Source organism: Electrophorus electricus, chromosome 4, assembly GCF_013358815.1.
Source record: "Electrophorus electricus isolate fEleEle1 chromosome 4, fEleEle1.pri, whole genome shotgun sequence".
NCBI classification, from domain to species: Eukaryota; Metazoa; Chordata; class Actinopteri; order Gymnotiformes; family Gymnotidae; genus Electrophorus; species Electrophorus electricus.
This window is the reverse complement of record NC_049538.1, coordinates 12,378,559-12,400,735: the sequence shown is the minus strand read 5'-3', so window position 1 is coordinate 12,400,735 and position 22,177 is coordinate 12,378,559. Positions and strand designations below refer to the sequence as shown.

At 43.6% G+C, this 22,177-nt stretch overlaps 1 protein-coding gene across 7 annotated transcripts in view; it reads left to right on the top strand.

Moving 5' to 3' along the window:
• veph1 (ventricular zone expressed PH domain-containing 1) overlaps positions 1 to 21,743 on the top strand; it is a 63,349-nt gene extending 41,606 nt beyond the window's left edge. The window contains exons 12-15 of one of the 7 annotated variants that reach the window (XR_004775868.1): positions 5,458 to 5,575; positions 15,534 to 15,670; positions 17,869 to 20,725; positions 21,243 to 21,743. Coding sequence is in view for 5 of the 7 variants with exons in the window: in XM_035525138.1 (XP_035381031.1) it covers positions 5,458 to 5,575; positions 15,534 to 15,670; positions 17,869 to 18,105 (492 nt within the window). In the remaining 2 variants the exon portion in view is untranslated. Of the gene's footprint in view, positions 1 to 893; positions 1,414 to 5,256; positions 5,576 to 8,811; positions 9,423 to 15,533; positions 15,671 to 17,868 lie in introns of those variants that run through there. The other 6 variants (XM_035525139.1, XM_035525138.1, XR_004775869.1 and 3 more) reach the window with 6 other exon arrangements.
• The last annotated feature ends 434 nt before the right edge of the window (positions 21,744 to 22,177 follow it).

Sequence of the window (22,177 nt, the reverse complement as noted above, 5' to 3'; positions counted from 1 at the left end):
ACACACAAGAGCAAACAGCATTATACACACACACACACACACACACACACAAGAGCAAACAGCATTACACACACACACACACACACACAAGAGCAAACAGCATTACACACACACACACAAGAGCAAACAGCATTATACACACACACACACACACACACAAGAGCAAACAGCATTATACACACACACACACACACACACACACACACACACAAGAGCAAACAGCATTACACACACACACACACACACAAGAGCAAACAGCATTACACACACACACACACACAAGCGCAAACAGCATTACACACACACACACAAGAGCAAACAGCCTTACAGAGCGCGCACGCGCGCGCGCGCACACACACACACACACACACACAAGAGCAAACAGCTTTACAGAGCACACACACATGGAGGCAGGCTGAAACACATTAAGCATATCAAGCTAATGACAAACAAGAGTCACCTGTGATCCGTTTTAAAATGGAAGAGGACGGTTTTGTACGGTTTGGTGCGCCAAGCCTTTCCATGGGAAAGGCATATTATTGTCTTATTATTATTATAATTATATTATTGTTGTTGTTGTTGTTATTGTTATTGCTGAAATTCCCTTCCAACATAAACAGAGCTTGTCTGCTGGTGAGACTTGAATGGTCTACTGAGAGAGAATAGGGAATTATGGGGGCATGATAAAACCATACACACACACATACAAAACACATACATACACACACACAAACACACAAAACACATGGACACACACAACCACACACAGGCGCGCACAAATTTCAGTGGTGTCCCCTTGGACCATTCAAAACTGTATGATGATTTTTTAATGACACAGAGAGACAGTTTCTTTCCATGGAAGAGAGAGTGAGATGAATCATTCCCATTTGCAGGAGCATTCCTTGGTATGCTGCAAGGGGCCGTACATCTTCATACAAGGAGAGTTTTCCTGATTAAAAGACGGGGAGGGACCGCTGGAGGTCTGTGTGGAATTTACTCTCACCACCATCTTGAAGGCATTAGAAGCATGTCGTTTTGGCAGTGACAGATTATAGCATGGAAGAGGTAGAAAAATGAGTCTGCGTTGCCATGCGGAGACCTTACAAAGCTTCCATTGTTTTCATTTCAGAGTGTATTTACTGTGGAGTTGATAAGAAGCTTAGTGGATGTGTATGCGCACATTAGACAGAGCAGGAAAGAGAGAGAGAGAGAGAGAGAGAGAGAGAAAGGAAGGAACAGGATACTCCACAAGTGGACAGAGTGGATATAGTTTTGCAGCAGGAGAAGGGAAGGACGCCCCTCAGCATTGTGGGCTTCAAGTTTAAATTTTGGCAGGAACGGCTGATCGGAGAGAAAGACTGGGCTCTACTACCCTGGCCTCTGCTCCTCTGGGCTCTACTACCCTGGCCTCTGCTCCTCTGGGCTCTACTACCCTGGCCTCTGCTCCTCTGGGCTCTACTACCCTGGCCTCTGCTCCTCTGGGCTCTACTACCCTGGCCTCTGCTCCTCTGGGCTCTACTACCCTGGCCTCTGCTCCTCTGGGCTCTACTACCCTGGCCTCTGCTCCTCTGGCCTCTACTACCCTGGCCTCTGCTCCTCTGGGCTCTACTACCCTGGCCTCTGCTCCTCTGGGCTCTACTACCCTGGCCTCTGCTCCTCTGGGCTCTACTACCCTGGCCTCTGCTCCTCTGGGCTCTGCTCCTCTGGCCTCTACTACCCTGGCCTCTGCTCCTCTGGGCTCTACTACCCTGGCCTCTGCTCCTCTGGCCTCTACTACCCTGGCCTCTGCTCCCCTGGGTTCTGCTCCTCTTGGCTCTTCTACCCCTGGACTCTGCTCCCCTGGGCTCTGCTCCTCCTCCAGCAACCCTGACCTTCCTGGCCTGCACACAGGGGCCTTTTGGCTTCCGACGTGGTGGAAGTAGTTGAAATGTGGTTTCCTTATCAGTATCAAGACTGCTGTAGTTCTGTTGATCCGGTCGGGTCTGATCAACTGTTTGGATCACTGAGGGAGAAAGAGGAAAGGTTTATCTCCCCCAAGATATATAAATATAATGGGAAATACCCCTGAAATATCCCTGAAATTCCCCCAAAGATGCCTCCAGTAAAACCACACAGCAAAAACCTCAGTATATAAATTCAACACCTAGAGTGTGCTCACTCATGTCCCCTGGGACATCCATAACCACTTCACATTAGGTCTTAATAAAGCTTTGTTGTCCTGGCTTGATCAAGTGGTCTGAAGTGATTACAACAAAGTGATCTGTGGTTTGCTCTTCGTCACTTCCTGTGCTGAGTCACTCTGAGTCAATGGTATACTAGCTGGTAGCGGGAAGATCACACACATTCCTGTTGTGTTCATGTGCTCGCCGGGAATTCCTGTCGCCTGCGTGCCAAATCAAATTTGCAAATCAGCAACTAACAGCAACTGATTCTTCCAAGAGACACATCTGTTGATTTAGTAAAATGTTGCTCTGTGGCAGAAGCAAACGTCTGCCTGTTATGAGCACATCTGGCAGAAGGATGTATGATTGTCTAAGAATTGTGATTTCACCGCGTCCAGTTGCCAGCTAGAGACATTTAACCAGCAGTTCTGTTTCCAAAGGTTCCTACAATAAACATCCAACTATAAACAAGTAACCCATGATGGAATTGCCGTTAACAGGTATCGTGCGAGATAAACCCCTGCTGGGCATTTTTTGTTGACGCTTACTGCAGTTTTGTCTCTCAATCCCAGTAGTCATCCATGCATACGTCAAATCCCTACAGCGAGTGACACTGCTAGTCAAGCTGCCCTGCACAGTGTTGATCATGGTTTAAGGAGAGTGATGCATAGAGTAGGCCGTGTGGGATGACCTTCCTACCTACCGTATGGCGCATATAGTGTCAGACTGATGGATTTACCCTAACACAGATGCCGCAGCTGTACTTGCTGGTCTTTATATAAAACAAGCCCCCAACTCACTTTGGCAAGCGGAGCATTGTTGAGGATTTCAATACCATTACCTCATGTGCATACATTTAACTTGCTCAGGATTTCATCAGCTTTCCGGGAATGACAACCTCTGTTAGGGGTCTTTTTCACAACATGTGCATATGTTGGAGGGAAAACTGAGGGCCCATGCGCATCAAGATTCTTCGCGGTAATGGTGATGATTGTTATAATACCGAGGACGACCACATGCGTGCTTGAATAATTGCGTTGATTAGCATGTGAAAGCTACCAACAGCACCAGCGCTCCTTGTCTGGGCAATGAGAAATCCAGAGCCCGGGGCCTGCAGACCTCACACAGCTTCCTCACACACTCCTCCTGTCAGTCCACACATCTGTTCGCACCTGAACGAGTTTGCGCGACACCTGAGCAAAGTGGAGCAGGCCTGTGGAACCCTTGCTTTGGGTGTATGCCATGAAGAGCAAAATGACCATGAAAAGTGCTCAGGCTCGAAGTCCAGGGAGCCTGCTGTGCGCCAAGCGCCAGAGCCTTGAGGCAAGAAGCCCGTTCATGTCAGCCTGTCTCTGCTGAACTCTCCATGGACGGAGTGTGATACTTTTTGTGCAAACACAACGATTCTGATCAAAGCTTAGACAGCTGTGGCATATTTTGAACCCTGTCGTCAGCCAGGAAACACGAACCTCATCAGACCCCCACCCCTCCTCCCGCCTAATGGTGGAGAGTGTAAGCTGTGTCACTGACAGATTTGTAACAGGTAGAAAATACTCAGTTTTCTTTTACACAGTAACCCATTCTCTTTCCCACACATGGTCCTGCTTTAGTCTGGGTCATTCTGTTACCCCCAGCTTCATGAAGCACAGTACCTGCACAATACATGCACAGTGCATGCACGGTACCATTGTTTAGGGTTTGCAATGGTGCTTTTTTGTAAACAAATGGTGATATGCCGTCTCCAACTAATTCAGATAGTCTGAGGTGAATTCTGCAGTGAACTACATCAATCTCCAGGCAAATATTAACAGAAGCTGTAAAGTGGATTGCTGGATGGTCCGTCTATAATCTCTGTCGTGTTTTGCCAACAGACGAACCCCAAGCATTCTTGGCATTTCCCTCGGGGAGTGTGAGGATTAAACTTTATGATCTGTTAGAGTACCCCCAGGTTTAAACACAGCATATCATGTGTAGCCTCACAGGACATCGCGCTTGCTAAACTCTCTCTGGATAGATTAGCACTCAGCTGCAACTCGTAACAATATCCCAGTCCACCTAGTGGGACTTCTTCCCTGACTCTTTATAACGACTTTGTGGAATGGAAGAGGAATATGGTCTTGTTTTTTTTAGCGATCTGTGAGACAGGTAATATTGCTGTGTCATGCTCTGAAAGAATGCTCTGAAAGGAACCATTACCATCCATTTCTCCAATCTCCTCGTCTGTGAGTCTGAAGGTGACTAATGTTGCATCCCTAAGGGATGCTGCATAGTTCACCACCAACCAGAACGCTCGGCTATGACTCATGAGGTCGTGACCGTGGTCCCAGTCCATGGCTACTGCCATTGTGCCTTCAAGCAAGCCACACCAAATTGCTACATCGGGGATGACTGTGCAGTTGCTTAATGGAGAGTATCTGGGGCCAAAACAAGCAGTAGATAGAGGTGAATCTTAGGGAACATGTAGAAAGACGCATAATGGTGGATCTCTTCTCCAGGGGAAAACAGACGTGTGTGCCAGAGGAAATTAGCTTCTTGGAATTGTGCTGAAGGGTTCCTCCTAACCCTTCCACAGGATGTTTGTGACATTTCTTTTCTGAAATAATTTGGCTAAACGTGATAACTTTATGTACTGGTTTTGATTTCTCTGCAAATGCATCACGTCCTAACAACGTTGTGAGCCCTGCGTCTTGGCAACTGGCTCCTTCACGGGGCCACATCTGGTGAGCTTAGATGAAGTGTTTAATTAGCTTCAAGCAGCGTCTTTATGATGAAAGATGTTATGGATTCTGAAAGTTATGAACGTCGGAAATGCCACATGGAACCTTTCACATACTATAAAAATGGAACCTACAGTTCTAAGAACTTGAGCACACACCATAAGACCCGTCTGGACACTTTGGTTTCCAAGCAATATTTATCAAGGTTGTGCTGTTGTACAAAACACAACAGAACACTTAAAACTCATGTATTTCTCTAATTTTGTTTAATGCAGTTGAGATACAGATTGGAACGTCTGTGGTGATAGACACTCATATTCCAAGTGATTTGTCATTGTTATTTTGAGTGTTTGTTCTTTTCTAATTTTCCCCATAAGGCCGCGTGGTACTGTGCTGCTCAGTGAGGATGGCCAAACTGCTGTGCCTGAGAGCGACTGAAACTGAAGCACTGCCAACGGAGCTCATCTGCCTAACCTGTTACTTTTTCTCTCTCTTTTTCGCCATTTGTTTTTATTCTCTATCCAGCCCTTCGTGCTGCTCTCACCCTGGTACTTTTATGTTCTGCCTCTCTGTTCAAGGACCTGGACAGGATTCAGATCCACCTGGAGGAGGTTCGATTCTTTGATCTCTTTGGCTACAGCGAGGAGGAAGGCGAATGGCTGTGTTTCATGTGCAACAATCCCGAGAAGGCCACAGGTAAAGATTCCGGTTTGACTTCCCGTGCAGACTACGGATCACGCGATGGGCGAAACGAGGGAAAATGCCAGTGAACTTGTCATTGAAGCTGATATTAGTCCTCATAGGTTTACAGCTTAGTCATGAACCTGAAGTGATTTCAAGGAAGCACTCTTCTAAAATCGTGGAACCTCTGTCCATCAAAGTCAGGTTGAAGGCTTCTAACCTGAAGAGAAGGCATGGGATTTTAATGGTTACGTTGGCTCGTAGCTCTCTGAAGCTCATAGTCCATTTCAATGGAGAGATTAGAGCTCCTTAGAGACTGGTCAGTTCCTTAGAGACTGCTCAGCCCCTTAGTTGCATCCGGGAAATACGCCTAGTTACTTTTTAATAGTAGTAGTATTAATAATAGTAGTAGTAGTAGTAGGAGTAGTATTATAGTAATAGTAGTAGTAGTATTAATAGTAGTAGTAGTAGTAGTAGTAGTAGTAGTAGTATTATAGTAATAGTAGTAGTAGTATTAATAGTAGTAGTAGTAGTAGTAGTAGTAGTAGTAGTACTAGTAGTAGGAGTAGTAATAGTAGTATTATAGTAATAGTAGTAGTAGTATTAATAGTAGGAGTAGTAGGAGTAGTATTATAGTAATAGTAGTAGTAGTAGTATTAATAGTAGTAGGAGTAGTATTACAGTAATAGTAGTGGTAGTATTAATAGTAGTAGTAGTAGTAGTATTATAGTAATAGTAGTAGTAGTAGTATTAATAGTAGTAGTAGTATAGTAGTAGTAGTATTAATAGTAGGAGTAGTAGGAGTAGTAGTAGGAGTAGTATAGCAGTAGTAGTATTAATAGTAGGAGTAGTAGGAGTAGTAGTAGTAGTAGTATAGTAGTAGTAGTATTAATAGTAGTAGTAGTATTAATAGTAGTAGGAGTAGGAGTAGTAGTATTATAGTAATAGTAGTAGTAGTATTAATAGTAGGAGTAGTAGGAGTAGTAGTAGTAGTATAGTAGTAGTAGTATTAATAGTAGTAGTAGTAGGAGTAGTAGTATTATAGTAATAGTAGTAGTATTATATTAATAGTAGTAGTAGTAGTAGGAGTAGTATTATAGTAGTAGTAGTAGCAGCAGTAGTATTAATAGTAGTAGTAGTAGTATAGTAGTAGTAGTATTAATAGTAGTAGTAGTAGGAGTAGTATTATAGTAGTAGTAGTAGTATTAATAGTAGTAGTAGTAGTAGTAGTATATTAATAGTAGTAGTAGTATTATATTAATAGTAGTAGTAGTAGTATTAATAGTAGTAGTAGTAGTATAGTAATGGTAGTAGTAGTAGTATAGTAATAGTAGTAGTATTATATTAATAGTAGTAGTAGTAGTATTAATAGTAGTAGTAGTAGTATAGTAATAGTAGTAGTAGTAGTATTAATAGTAGTAGTAGTAGTATATTAATAGTAGTAGTAGTAGTAGGAGTAGTATTATAGTAATAGTAATAGTAGTAGGAGTAGTATTATAGTAATAGTAGTAGTATTAATAGTAGTAGTAGTAGTAGTAGTAGGAGTAGTATTATAGTAATAGTAGTAGTAGTATTAATAGTAGTAGTAGTAGGAGTAGTATTATAGTAGTAGTAGTAGTATTAATAGTAGTAGTAGTAGTAGTAGTATATTAATAGTAGTAGTAGTATTATATTAATAGTAGTAGTAGTAGTATTAATAGTAGTAGTAGTAGTATAGTAATGGTAGTAGTAGTAGTATAGTAATAGTAGTAGTATTATATTAATAGTAGTAGTAGTAGTATTAATAGTAGTAGTAGTAGTATAGTAATAGTAGTAGTAGTAGTATTAATAGTAGTAGTAGTAGTATATTAATAGTAGTAGTAGTAGTAGGAGTAGTATTATAGTAATAGTAATAGTAGTAGGAGTAGTATTATAGTAATAGTAGTAGTATTAATAGTAGTAGTAGTAGTAGTAGTAGGAGTAGTATTATAGTAATAGTAGTAGTAGTATTAATAGTAGTAGTAGTAGTAGTAGTATTATAGTAATAGTAGTATTAATAGTAGTAGTAGTAGTAGTAGTAGTAGTAGTAGTATTATAGTAATAGTAGTAGTAGTATTAATAGTAGTAGTGGTAGTAGTACTAGTAGTAGGAGTAGTAATAGTAGTATTATAGTAATAGTAGTAGTAGTATTAATAGTAGTAGTAGGAGTAGTAATAGTAGTATTATAGTAATAGTAGTAGTAGTATTAATAGTAGTAGTAGTAGTAGTAGTAGTATTATAGTAGTAGTAGTAGTAGTAGTAGTACTAGTAGTAGGAGTAGTAATAGTAGTATTATAGTAATAGTAGTAGTAGTATTAATAGTAGTAGTAGGAGTAGTAGTATTATAGTAGTAGTAGTATTAATAGTAGTAGTGGTAGTAGTACTAGTAGTAGGAGTAGTAATAGTAGTATTATAGTAATAGTAGTAGTAGTATTAATAGTAGTAGTAGTAGTATTATAGTAATAGTAGTAGTAGTAGTAGTAGTAGTAGTACTAGTAGTAGGAGTAGTAATAGTAGTATTATAGTAATAGTAGTAGTAGTATTAATAATAGTAGTAGTAGTAGTAGTAGTATTATAGTAATAGTAGTAGTAGTAGTAGTAGTATTATAGTAATAGTTGTAGTATAGTAGAAGAAGAAGATGATGAGGGAAGAGGCCAAAGAAGTGGGAGCTACTGTCCCAATGGAGAGCGCTAAATCAGAGCAGCAGTAGAACATGGCCTATTTAGTGAATGGCGTCTTTGTTTTCTCTTGATCCCATACAACTGGAGCCCATAATTGCGCTTGTTTTACTTTGTGACCTCTCCAGAGAAACAGATGTGACTGATACTAGAGGTCTGGCATAAGAAAGTATTGAATCCTTTGCAAAGTACCAGTGCCTTTGGCATTGAGCTATTTACCAACAACGGCAAACCAGATTTGAAATAGTTTTTTCATGGATGAAAAGGGGTTTTTTTTTGACTCGCAGCAGGATAATCCAGGATGCTCTTAAAAGTTTAGAAAATATAATGTTTTTTTGGGAAATGTTCAGATATTTACACACACTAAGTTCACTGTCAAATGTTTTGCATCTTAGTACTTGATCATGTCAAAGTGATTATGCTCCAACACAGTTGCCAAAGACATGGTAGTGGACAGGGAAACTGTGCCAGATGGAAACAGTGCCATATTGTTCTTGGCTGGACTTTAAGCATCTGCATTGTCCCTTCATTGTGATACTTCCCGATCGTTGAAGCAAACAGGTCACTGGAGGTCACCCTCACCTCACACCTGGATCAGTGTGTCATCAGGGCAAAGTTTCCCATCAACACATGACAGGATGGAAAATGGAAAATGGTCTGAGATTAGGAAATTTCATCTGACCTCGGCTTCAACGGAGCAGCGCTCACCAGATGCCCTGCCGGGCATTTTCATCTACTGTCATAACGATACCCAGATGAGTCCTCCACTATCCCACAGTTCACACTGAGTATATCATGTGTTTAACAGTAAGTGGAACTACAGTCGCCTTGTTGATAGAAGCCCAAAGACAATGGCTGCAGATCCCAGTAAGGCAGAAGGGTCAGAGACTTCCCCCTAGCAGAGAACCCAGATGGACTCTTCTGGATTATGAACCGAGAGGGCTCCGCTCATGGCCTACCCAAGCCCCGACCAAGCCCTGCCCAGGCCCCACGCCTGTGAAGCAGCATCAGCACCAAGGAGCTCTGTAAAGACTCTCTGTTTCTGTCTAGATGCCAGTTCTGAGTTTAGGTGACGGGTTGCCTTGTCAGTTTTCTCAGTTTTTGGTTTTGCTTCCTGGTGAACTCACTTTTTATGAGGTTTTTCTTTCTGTTCAATAAAGTTTATACTTGAATTCTGCCATGGACATCACCTTCGCTTTGTGTCAGGAAGGTTGTGCACCCTGGAATAAAAGTGTCTTAGAATTACCCTTTATTCCCCCACCTGGATCAGATAGTAAATCAGTTGTTTTTCTTGGCAAGCACCCACATGCAGACAGCATTTGGCAGATGCTCTTACTACAGGTGCTATGCTTAGTCAATTTCCTTGGATATGAATCTGCCTTGGCCTGTTACTTTGTACTAAAATGTCTTTAAAGCTACCTGTATTCAGAGATGGCCAGAGAGCATGAGTCACACGGGGACTGGGAAATTATTTTTGCAGGATCCGTGTCCAGTTCTGAAAGTTTCCCTGATTTTCCTCACTAGACACTTCCATTTGGGATTATTCATGTTACCTTCGCTGCAAAAATGACATTTTAGCAAGTGAAAACATCTGGAATGTAAGCAGTATATGTACTTCTCATTATGAGAACACTATAAAATAATTATATGTTTATTTAACTTATTTATAAACAGTTGTACTAATTAGAAGTGCATAATTGAGTAAATTAACTTACTGCATTGGCAAACAATATTACTTCCTGTAAGCATTTGGGAGGAGGTGTGCTAGATGTATTACCTAGGTTAGACATAGATGTAGATGTTTTTGTTTGCTGTGTTGGCGAATAGTTTTTTTTTGGAAAGAGTTTGTCCATTGGTAAATGAATAGGGGCTTATATTTGTTTAGATTGCAGGCGAGTCTATGTTGTCAGCTTGAACCAAGCCACGCTGACGAGGGAGGCTGAGCCGAGTCATGCCCCGCCCCCGACGAGGGAGGCTGAGCCGAGTCATGCCCCGCCCCCTGACGAGGGCGGCTGAGCCGAGTCATGCCCCGCCCCCTGACGAGGGCGGCTGAGGCGAGTCATGCCCCGCACCCTGACGAGGGAGGCTGAGCAGAGCAGAGCTCTCTCCTCCTGTTCCTCACTAGTTGTCAGGTTTCATTCGGCACCCGCAGTCTCATGGCCAGGAGGGTCACCTGAGGGTTACCCCTGCTGAGAGCAAGGCCTGACTGGAACAGATCCTGTAATCACTCATTCATATCCATTTCCCCCCTGGAACTGTTCATTTGTGGTAATTGGCTTTTTGGGCATCAACCTCGTGTGACAGATGTAAGCGTGCTTGTGTGTGAATAAGCGAGCATTTGTGAGCATGTGTGTGTGTGTTCAGCACAGGGCTGGAGAAAATACCAGATTTGATTATTTTGGGCTCATTATAGCATACATTTTCTTGCTATATTCAATCATAACTTGTTGGGGAAAGTAAACAGTACCTCAGTTATAAGAAACAGAAGCATCAGAAGCATCTCATTAAGAACACTGTTCTTTGTGTTCTAGGAGCATATCCAACATCCATCACTGGCATTGGTTTGTTTGTCAAACTTGTGCATAATAATAACAAATTTATAATATTCTGAGCTGATTGTCTTCCATTATGAAAACATTAGTAACTATGGCGATAAAGGGGAGAGGAGGTTGGGTGTTTGATTTGTGGTGTTAAAACCAGTTGTCCAAGAATGCGTAAATTGTTATTTTAACTTTTAATTTACAGTATTCTGGACAAGGCCTTTGTAGCCAAAGCATGTAGGCTCACAGGAGGAGTTCAGTATCCATGGAGACGTGGTCTCAGTGTAGAAAGTTCTAGGATGGTAGCGGTGATTGCACAGAGTTGGTCTATAAAGGAGCAGATATTTAGGGGGAAGGATTTAACATTTGTTCGAGCTGTTGAACCTCTCATGTCTTGCTTTGGTGGCCAGTGCCTTGAGTGGAGGAGCCATTAAAAAAATAACCTGATGACATAGCCAGATAGTAGCCATTTATGCCACTGAGAGATTTGTTATTATTAACAAATCTTTATTATTGTTTACACAGGAAGTGGATGTTATAAGGCAGAATGAAAGGGCCATTTTAAACCACAGACACTCGTTAAGCAAACGAGCTCGCGAGCACACAGCTGTCATCTCCCGGCCGTCCGTGGCCTGTGGGAGGGGTTCCATGTCTGAGAGGGGGCCGTAGTGATGTTTTAATAGGGTGTGTGGAATGCTTACCGAGCGGCGCGCAGAGCGCAGCCGGCCTTGGGTCCAGCGGAATGGAGGTCCTGGTTTTGTGTGCGAGGTGCGGTGCCAAGCACAGTGAGAGAGGATGCTCTCTGGAGTCTGGCTCAGGGGCCTATCGCGCCAGAGACGTTACAGCTGCACGGCCAAAGAACCGCAGAGACACCGTGTCCCAGACCACTTGGGTCAGTGTGTTAGTGGATGATGACTTGGATATTGTCACTGCATTTGGTTAGCACAGAGAAGTCGTTAGTACACATGTCACACATAAATATAACACACATATTATGCACAAGGATGTGAGTGGCTTGGTAAATATGGGCCAATGTCACATGTAAAAAAAACTCTGGTTTCTACTTGGATTTCCATTTGGTTGGTGAAAAATATTAATAATTTGATTATAAACAATTGTTTGAAAAAAGAAGCAGTTAAATTTGTCTTTGTTTATTCGTTTTAACAGTGCTTTTCATGTGATATCTATGCTTTTTTTTTTAAGAAAATAAATTGTTTGCAAAGTTCAACTTTTAATACTGAAGCGTTTGTAACTACACTAAACCCTAAAGTCCAAACTGTAATATATGTCTGCGTCCTGTCCCAGTATAAATCAGTTCCAACCCACATCTTGGCATATTTACTGAAAACAACAAAATTCAAAAGGAGAACTTTATACTTCACCTGTTCCACATTACCATCTGCAGAAACCTCCGGGCTGTAGATTACCCATGTTCTGTGCCTTCTGAGACACAGAGGGGAAGTGCTCTGGGTCTGATGGTTAGCAGTTATGTTGCCTGATTCAATAAGGGAAGACGTTCCTGGGCTGATGAAGGACAAACATAATGAGATCTCTAGGAGATCGGCTCAGCGTACTTTCCTTTTTTTGGTGTAAATATACAATTGTAGTTTGTTCTGTTTATTTTGGGCCCTTTGATTACTCGTCAGCAGCGAGCACAGAACAGAAGAAGGCTGAAGGGATGATATCTGTGTCGCCCCAGTGCTGTGCACGCCTGTGTTACACCTCAGACGTTCAGAAACCCTTGATTGGTTAACTTTTTCAATGGTTTTGTCCTAAGAAGACTATTCCGTTCAGTTCTGTTTTATTTTCATGGCACCGTAGACTGTGGCATCTTTACACAAACGCGTCCGCGCCCGCAGGCCGTGTGCGGCGGTTGTCGTGGGCCCATGAGTGGCAGACTCCACGCTTCCCCAGTGGGTTCATCTCTTGACTTCCAGCCCATGCACTTCTAGCTGCTGTTTTCTGATGTGGAGCTGGAACCACGGCTTCTTGGCGGCAAGCGGCCGTGCTTCTGGCCCAGGAAAGACGAGGAGAGGCTGAGGCAAACCATGTTCTCAGCAGATGCCTTCTGCCTTCTGGTGACCATGTACCAAACAGTGCAGCGTCAGTGCCCAGGGAATTCTGGAACATTCTCCATAGTAATGAAAACTGCCCACCTTTAGAAAGATCAACAACGCTGGGTTTATAACAGCAGCAGACTGAGGAGACTCGGGGCCTCTCAGGAGATATACGGTCCATTAGAGGTTGAAGTTAGTGGGCTTTACTCTCACGACAGGACTCTGGTCTTTTTCAACTCAAAGCCTCATAGAAGGCCTTCAGAACGGCTGAGGCTTTCAGGATATTAGACGGGTCATGAGGAAGTTCTTAGGTTGGAGATAAGGATGGGGACTGGAGAAGCTCTTTCAGAGGGGCCCTCGGTGCCGGCTGGGTTGATCAGAACGTGACTGTGCTGCAGGATCTGGCCAGGATTGCCCACGTCGTTGGCAACCCAGTGGTTTCTGCACACAGTGCCTTACGTCCACAGCAGTTTGATTCGCTGGTGTTGTTCTTCATTAGCAAATCGGCGCTGAGATTTTTGGAAAATGCAGAGCACAGATGGCTCTAATGACTGCCCTTTTGTTCTTTTTACATGTTACATGCATCATTCACACGCACACATAGAGAGAGAGAACAAGAGGAAGAAGACAGGGATACTGAGGGAGACGAAGAGGGAAGGTTCATTTGGCAACTGTGGAGATTTAGGGCATATCCGAAAGTCGAGCCTAACTCAATATTTACCGTTGCCAGTTTTGTATGAGTCATGTGTAGGAGATAAAGAAACCGGGTTCTAATATTAATTCTTCATTGTCAAGTCAGTTCATGCATTATGTCCTTTAAGTCCAATAAAGCACTTTTGAGATATTGCTCGGTACCAGTTAATAATCTGTACAAAACGAAAACGCCACAGACTTTGGGGATTTCCAGCACACAATTCATGGTTATTCCAGAACAGGGTGCTGATCTGGTCCTCAAACAGGATGACCCAATGGTGCTCGTTTGGCCAAGACTACCAAATGACATCAGTTAGACCTTTAAGTTTCCAGCAACTCCTATTAGCAGGAAGCCAAGGCTACTAGCATGGAGGGAGAGTGGCATATGACAAAGCAATTCTCTAGTACTCAGTTTTGTTCTAGAATGGCGGGGGTCCGCATGTCCACATGTTTGGTAGCACCTAGAGTCCTTTCTTTCTTAATCTCACACGGGGATATCAAAGAGCATCAGACTGCTTCCCTGATTTATGCGGTCCTGGAAAAAAGTAAGCCTGCAGACAATGTAGCTCTTTGTGCCGATCCTGGAAGAGTTGCAACCCCACTTCCTGTTTGCTAGAACTGGCCAGTGTGGATGATCAACGGAGCCCTTAGTCACCCTACTGTTTGGTTAAGGCACAGCCAGCTCACAGGAGGGAGAGGCAGCTGAGTATCTGCACACCAAAACACAGATTTGATTTATCTAGTGAGAGCATGTTAGCGTAGACCCACCCAAGGCTACTAGCCTAGAGCCAGAGTGGCACACCACAAAGCAATGTTCCAGCATTCTAGAACTGGAGTGCAATGCTCTAGAACCCGGTTCTGTTCTAAAACTTGGCTCGTATGGTCTGTTTCCTCAGCCTGTTCACCCACTTACTGTTAGTTATTCGGTGGGTCGTTAACAGTTCTCGTTTACAGGATTTTAAGTTGGTCACTCTGGACACTCTTTGTCCAAATGGTTTATCAACAAGTTTAAAGTAATTAATGGTGTTTAAAAGTTAGTCCATTAAGATAAAAAGTGGAGATGTGAACTGAGGTTTTCTATCTGTTGAGGTTTGTTTGCCCAGGATCCACGTGTGTTGTTCCTCGCCTGTGACAGCCTTGTTAAACTCACTAAACAAATATGCACTTTATAAGCAAAATGAGAGAAAGAATGTATTCTAGGGCACACGACGTCCCATTCTAAGTTTTTGCCCTAAAAGACCAAGATCCTTGGTTTAGCGCAGAACAACAATGAGTTAGCGTATCATAAACTGGTGGATGTTAGGTGTGTATGCTTGGACCAGAGAAGAATACATTTACCTTTACATTTATATTTATAAATTACATTTACATTTCTATATTATATTTAGCAGACGCTCTTATTCAGAGCGACTTACAAAAGTGGTTTGTCATTTACTCACAGAATACACCCTAGTAACCTACAGTATAGTAGGTTAGAGTCCAATGTACCATTGAAGGTATATTGACAACAACAGTGTAATAATAAATAGACAACATCAGTGTAATAATCAATACCCTACAATGAGTATTAGTTTTAGTTAGTCAACATAGGAGCAGGGTCAGTGGTCATTTAAACAATCCACAGATGGGTCTTCAGTCTGCATTTGAAGACTGCAGAGCTGACTCAGTGGCTGCATCCAAAAGCGTCTCTGGCAAAATAATGTCCCCTTCACATTTCCTGCCAGCTTACATCGTTGAACACCTCCTGTGACATATTGATCTGGTAGAAGACCCAGAATGTGTTATCTCCTCAGTGCAATAATCGTACATAGCAGTAAAGCAGCAATGTAGCATGTGTTTTGTGTGCAGATGTTGGAGTGTGAGGGAGAGAACCGGAGCAGTAATTGGGCTGTTAGGCTCTCACACCACATGAAATATACTATGAACCGTAAATGATTTGGTTTTTTTTGCGCCTTTACAGCAGAGATGTTGCTTTTGCCGTTTCAGTCGTGAACCAGGATGGTCGGCCGCTCATGGAGGGCAAGCTGAAGGAGAAGCAGGTGCGCTGGAAGTTCCTGAAGCGCTGGAAAACGCGCTACCTCACTCTCGCCGGCAATCAGCTCCTCTTCCGAAAGGGAAAATCAGTAGGTCCTCGTATATCCCATCAAAGCCGTGAGCTAACTGCCCACCTCCTGCTTCCCATCCAGCCTGTGACCTCCCCCGATAACAAACAACTCCTGCAGTTGTTTGTCTTAATGTTTTGTGCACCTCTCATAATTAACTCATGATGAGACAGCCAGTGGACCCGTGGAAAACCTCATCTCGTGATAAAGGTCTGAATTTCCTTAGGGGGATTCACTTAGGGGGATTCACTGATGCGGGACCTAGTACAGGGTCTGGGGGTACTCCAAAAGCATGAGGCACGATTGCTGTAACTTCATGACTCATGCCTTTTTATCGGAAAAAATGAAAATTAACACCCTGAAGTGGGGGGGGGGTGTAGCATGGGGGGTAACCCTGCATAGAAAACCCTCCACTTTGTGTTTTTGTGTGTATGTTCTTACTTTTATCTGTTCTTATTTTGTAAAGTGGCCTTGGTATAAATGTAATCTATTCTTTATATAAAGCATATGCACTGAACAACTCTTTTATTGAGAACTAAGGCCTTCCAGACCAAAAATGGTGTGAATACATTTTAGCTTGGAGCTGAAAGCATGGTTGTGCAGAAAGAGACACCATAATCAAAACCATGGAAACCACAAGAAAAGAGACAGAGGCTAGACTGTCATCACTCGCAAGAAAAGCCAAAAATGTGGACTGCTTGATTTGAACAAAAGAACAAAATAGGGAAATACACCCAGCTCAAGCCACAATGAAATGAGATCTGTTCTTTTCACTCGTCTGTCCTGCTTTGCATCTGTCATTACTATTTTGAATACTATTTTATCGTGAGACACCGATGCTGTAATTTTACCATTCAAGAGTAGAATCTTTTTTCATCTTTGTGTCAGTGTCACGTTTCAGAAAAATCGCTGGCAACCAGGTTGAAACAAAGGATTTGGTGTGCACTTTTATACATATAAATGAACCTTATCGTTTTTGCTTATATTTATAATATAATTTAATAAGCATTTCTAATGCTTGGAAAAGGAATGTTTTTGTTTCATTCTCCAGTCTCCGGAATTCTCTGAAATGGCACTCTGCATTTAGGACTACTTGAGGAAATATATTGTAGGTCATCTCTGTGGTGGTAATATAACATAGGTCATCTCTGTGGTGGTAATATAACATAGGTCATCTCTGGTGGTTACTGTCTTTGTTCTCTGTTGCTGTGGCAGACATTTCCCTCCGGTAAGCCACATGTTCTGTTTCTGTTTCGGTTGTTGTGTTTATACCCACATGCTTCAGGCTGTTGACGGTCTGGTTTATCTGTTCAGTCATCCCCCCTCTACCAAACTTGTTGGGGACTAAGTTGACAAAGACTCCAGAAGTTCACATTCAAATATAATCGTTTAACAGAAGTGAGCTGAGGCAGCGTCCTGTGTCTGACGGTCCCTACAGATGAAAGGCAGCCCAGGAAGGAAAGACACTGGAGCAGGAAAAGGAACAGAAAGATCGCAATTATCAGAACAGGGCACCAAAGAGAACCAAACTCTCAGAACCCCAATCCTTCCCCATGTGTTCCTGTTCCCATGTGGCCATAGGTCCCTAAAATCCCAAAAATTCAAAGGTCCCTAAACAGTTTGGCATTTTACAGTGCAACCATTGTTATTTAACCTGAAACTGGAACAGCTGCAGCACGGTTCCTACCACGTTCTTATAAGTGGTCATCTCTGGGTAGTAATGTGTGCAGTCACGAGTAGTGAATACAGGCAGATAGCACAGAACAGTTCCCCCCTGTGTGTGTCAGAGAGGTGAGACAGAGACAGACAGAGAGAGAGAGGGAGAGAGAGAGAGAGGAAGAAGTGGAGGACTGGAAGAGTGGATGTGGGCTGTTCCTCTGAGACTTGCGGGGAGACTTCAGGTCCTCGAGGTTTCTTGGAAACCCCTCCAGACTGGTAAATATCTCAGACTCCGCATCTACCAGACAGGACCCTCTGGGAGTGCAGCCGTGAGCACGGGGCTTATGGGAGGATGTTCTTTCATTTCCCTCCTCCCGAGCTGAACAGTAGGAGGTAAAAAAGAAGCATTGAATAGTTTTAAGGCCACATCATGCTTTTGTGTGACACAACAGAGGCATTTCTGAGTTACATATTACTTCAAGAACGCCGTAGTTACAATATGAGTAATTGTTCCCGTTTCTTCCTGCTCCACCATCCTTCACCCAACCCCCCCGGCCCAGAAGGATGAGCTGGACGACAGCGGCATCGAGCTGAGCAAGGTGCAGAGCGTGAAGGTAGTGACGAGGAAGAGGCGTGAGCGCGGCCTGCCGCGAGCCTTCGAGATCTTCACCGACACCAAGACGTATGTGCTGAAGGCGTGCGACGAGAGCAACGCCGAGGAGTGGCTGCGCTGCATCAGCCTGGCCGTGGCTTGCGCCAAGGAGCGCGAGCGCCGAGAGGCCACCACCTACCTGTGAGACGCGGGCGCCTTCACCAGGCCACCCCGGTCACGCGTGACTCCAAAGCTAAACACCCGATACGCGGGTGGAACCCGGATGAGAAAATTCCAAAATGCAGAAATTTTACAGTTTTATTGTGACTGAGTCCTTTTGGCTAAATTTGCCATTCCTTAATGTAAAAACACAAGATTTCCTAATCCAATGTAATCCCCTCTGTCCTGCACACCCAACTGTACTGGAAGAAGAAAACCATTAAACTATAGGCAGAGCGCTTTGGCTTTCAGGGATTCGGCGTGAACACAGCCACATGGATCAGATGAGCTGAAGGTGGGAAAACTCTTAACTGTGCTGGGACTTGACCTTCCAGGACCTGGAGTGAAGAACAGTGTATTAATTTGAGCCCTGGACTATGTTGGATTATAAACACGGGAGTCGCTGTAATGTCATATACCAAGGATTAGGCTTAATCTAGTCGTGGACCCCAAACCTATAACAGCTGTAATTACTGAACGCTCCAAATCCTGGAAAATGATAGCAGACCATTTAAAAGCAGCTGAAGTGCAGTGCAGCATTCAGAAGGATCTCTGTGGCATCTTAAGCAGTGTTGGCACTTATTTTCCAAACCGCAGTAGAACATCAGCAAAGAACAGGAGCTGCAGACCTGGAGGAGTCACAGAAATGAAACAAAAGCACAGATCAAGTGGCATTACAAGGGGAGACACTGTGGTTCTCCAGTCTAACACCCCTCCACATCTGGGCTGGCTCCGGAATGCCAGGTCCGGAATGTCACGTGACATTTCTTGGAATGTCGAGGGTAACAATACATATCAACTGCGGCCTGCTGTATATGGTAATCTCAGTCCATTTTGCTTGTATTCTTTTGCAGCCGTTTAAGCTTTCTCTTTTATTTCCGTACGCCCTCTGTTTGCAGTAAGTAGCCTAGGAACATGCTGCAGTCTCTGGCCGGTATTGGGCCCACAGTTATGCCACGGTAATGTCACTTTAAAGCACCAGCCCCAAACCTTCAGCCATACAACGAGAGTAGCGTGTTCTCTGCTCTCTCTACTCCCACGAGACCCGCCTGGAACGCCCCTAGCAAAGGGGTAGAGAAGGACCCTGGGGGAATGTCGTGGACATCATGAAACGGGCAGGGGAACGCCGCCAGCGGCCTCCCTCCTCCTGACCTCCAGGCACTGGCAGAGGCGCCTTTACCCGCTGGGCCACCAGGGGGCGATGATTACACAAGTTAGTGTCATCCACCGTCACCGTTTCTGCCCGTTTTCATTGTTCCTTGGACTCGTTCTCTGCTACGCATGTGGACTGTAGTAACTCCCCATACGTTTCTGAGAAGCTACTGAGCTACAAGTTCCTACGCCCAGGACACGCACAAATGGTTCTTGTACTGGACTGTTATTGGACTGCTGAAAAGCCCGTAGTCAGCGTAGCCCGTAACTCACACATACTCGCACAATACTCTGATCAGTTAGCTAAAGGTCGTAGCTGAACCGGGTGCAACCAATTTCTAACAGCTATTCGCAAAACGTGACTCCAACAAGGTCCCAGGATGCAACAGAACAATCACGTCTGACCCCTGACTCCAGAACTTTCTCTTGGCTGCGAGACGCCAGACAGAGATGTTTTAGCCCTGCCCACCTCCCATCCAGCCCCTTTGTATTTCACAAGCCTTTGTTTTCTATATTTGAACAACACTGGTTGTCAGGCTGCCAAAGTTTATGGGGTGATTTTATTAGAATTACTTTTCTTTTTTTTCTTTACGTTTTTGGCCAACTGTCCAGTTGCATGTCATATACAGGCGCGTGTGTATCGATTGTGTCATTGTCATCTGCCAGTGTTTCTCTCTCTTCTCTTGTGCAAAACATGTTCCCTGTCCAGCAGGTGGTACTCGTGTTTATATGTTCATTCTAAAAATAATAGATTGTGATTTGTGATCAAGAAACTGTTCATGGTGAAAACAGTTTTTGACTAATGATAAGTTTAAATTTCATAATGAGCTCCTTTTAAAATTGTGGGATATGCAGAAGTATTACGTTTTGTATTTTTTTAAAAATGACATTTTGTGTAAAATCAAGTAGATGTTCTTTATTAGAATGTATAGAATATTTAGATTTTCCTTTACATTTGGTAGTTGGCCCTACTGTATTTATATCTAGAATTGTCAGATGAACTTAACCAAGCTTGAATGGCAGAACAGAGCACAAAGATGTTTCATTTTAATATTACAAAGGAATTTTAGTTTATTTCACTTTTTTAACTAATGTTTCAGATGGATATCTAAATCCAATTCTTCGCTGTGCTTATTAACAACTTTTTTGCTTGTTTGTGTTGCAGTGTATTTTTCTGTGGTATATGTTCTGCTGAAACATAAAACCAATAACTCTATGGTAAATTCTCCTGGAGTTCAGTGTGCCTTGGGACAGGGTGCCGGGCGTAGCCACATAGCCACGCCTGCATCGCTAGCAGTGCCGATTCGCTCCAGTGGCAGTGAGGTCACCACTGTTGCGTCTGTCACAAGAGCCGACGTGCTGACTTACGTGGCATTGCTATGAGGGGTCGCGGTGGTCGTGATTGGAGAGGGGACCGCCTGTCACGTCCTGTGAGGTCCGCTCTTTCTCAGAAGGTGAGTGTCGTGGTGGTGAGGGCCGGCGATTCTGACCACTTCGTGTTTTCCGCCGTGTTTAATCAATTCAGGTCCAGCCTGTTTCTCTGGAGTTATTCTAATTCTAATCTAATTTCACATTTAATCATATAAATGGTACAGGACTGCACAGACAGTACTATGAGTGCAGTGGAAGAGGTTTCATGCACCTATGCTCGGCCATTCTGTAAAAATCACCTCTCTGAACGTTGTACACTATGCCGTTCTATAAAATTTACCTCTGTCTGAACATTGTATGCTATTCTATAAAAGTTCTCTCTCTCTGAACATTGTATGCTATGCCGTTCTATAAAAATTATCTCTGTCTGCACATTGCGCAATACAATGGTCTGTTGAGTTGTGGCCCCCGTCCCAGTGTGGAGCTGTTTACAGGGAGAGAAGGATGCCTTCCAGGCTGCGTAAATTCAGCTACAGAGCTTCACTTCCCCATGCTTATCAAGCTTCAGATCTAAGTGCAGCTCCTTTTTTTGTCATGCAGTCCTGATCGCTGTGATCCCAAAGGGGGAAACTGACCTGGGATCAGCCCTGACACGCTGGATGAGTGGGAGAAAAGTTGGTCTGAAGTGAAGATAGGGAAGCAGCAGTAAACACGTGTTTAAAACCACGAGGCAGCTTGGACCTCACGGGGTAGAAGCAGCTGTGTGTGTGTGTGTATGTGTGTGTGTGTGTGTGTGTGTGTGTGTGTGTGTGTGTGTCCACTTGAGTTACGTTTGACCCCAGGGAATGTGATGGTGCTCTTCCTGCCACAAACACACAGCAGAAGAACTATGGAAAAGACAAGAATTACAGTCAGAAAACATCAATGTCTAACAAGATTTAAAGCATTAAATGTTATGTTCTGCCATAATTACTAAACGTCTTTGAAGGAGGAAGTGAGTCAAAGGTCCAAAACATCTGGTATGAATTCAAGTTAAAAGAAAGCTTGGCCTTTGTGATCAGGGGTCAAAGGTCAAAGAGTAAATAAAAATGTTTGCGAAGACTACTGCTCTGCGTCGTTTTGTGGTGCGATACTGGGGCTGTTCTTTCCACCACGCTGCCCTTGGCGTTCCAGCCAGGGGGCCGAGCCAATCAGCGGGGACACGCTCCTATAAATCCTTGTCGTTGTCATAAAAATGACCTCTACAACTGCCTTTAGGCCCCATTGCAACCGAACTCCTACACCATTAGGTGACGGAAACCAGCCCTGTGGCAAGATAGCTGTCCTGGACCCACAGTGGGTTTCAAGAACTCTGACTCTTAACTGATAGAGTAACATAATACAGATGTTGATGAGATGAAAACGCGCAGGGGTTGTACCTGAAGGGCCTGTGAAATGTGGAGTGGTTAAATCATTAAGGAATGTTCAGAACAGAACAACTTCGTATTCCATCAAAAATATGAGAGCACGCGACTTCAGGCCAGCCGTGTTGAGGG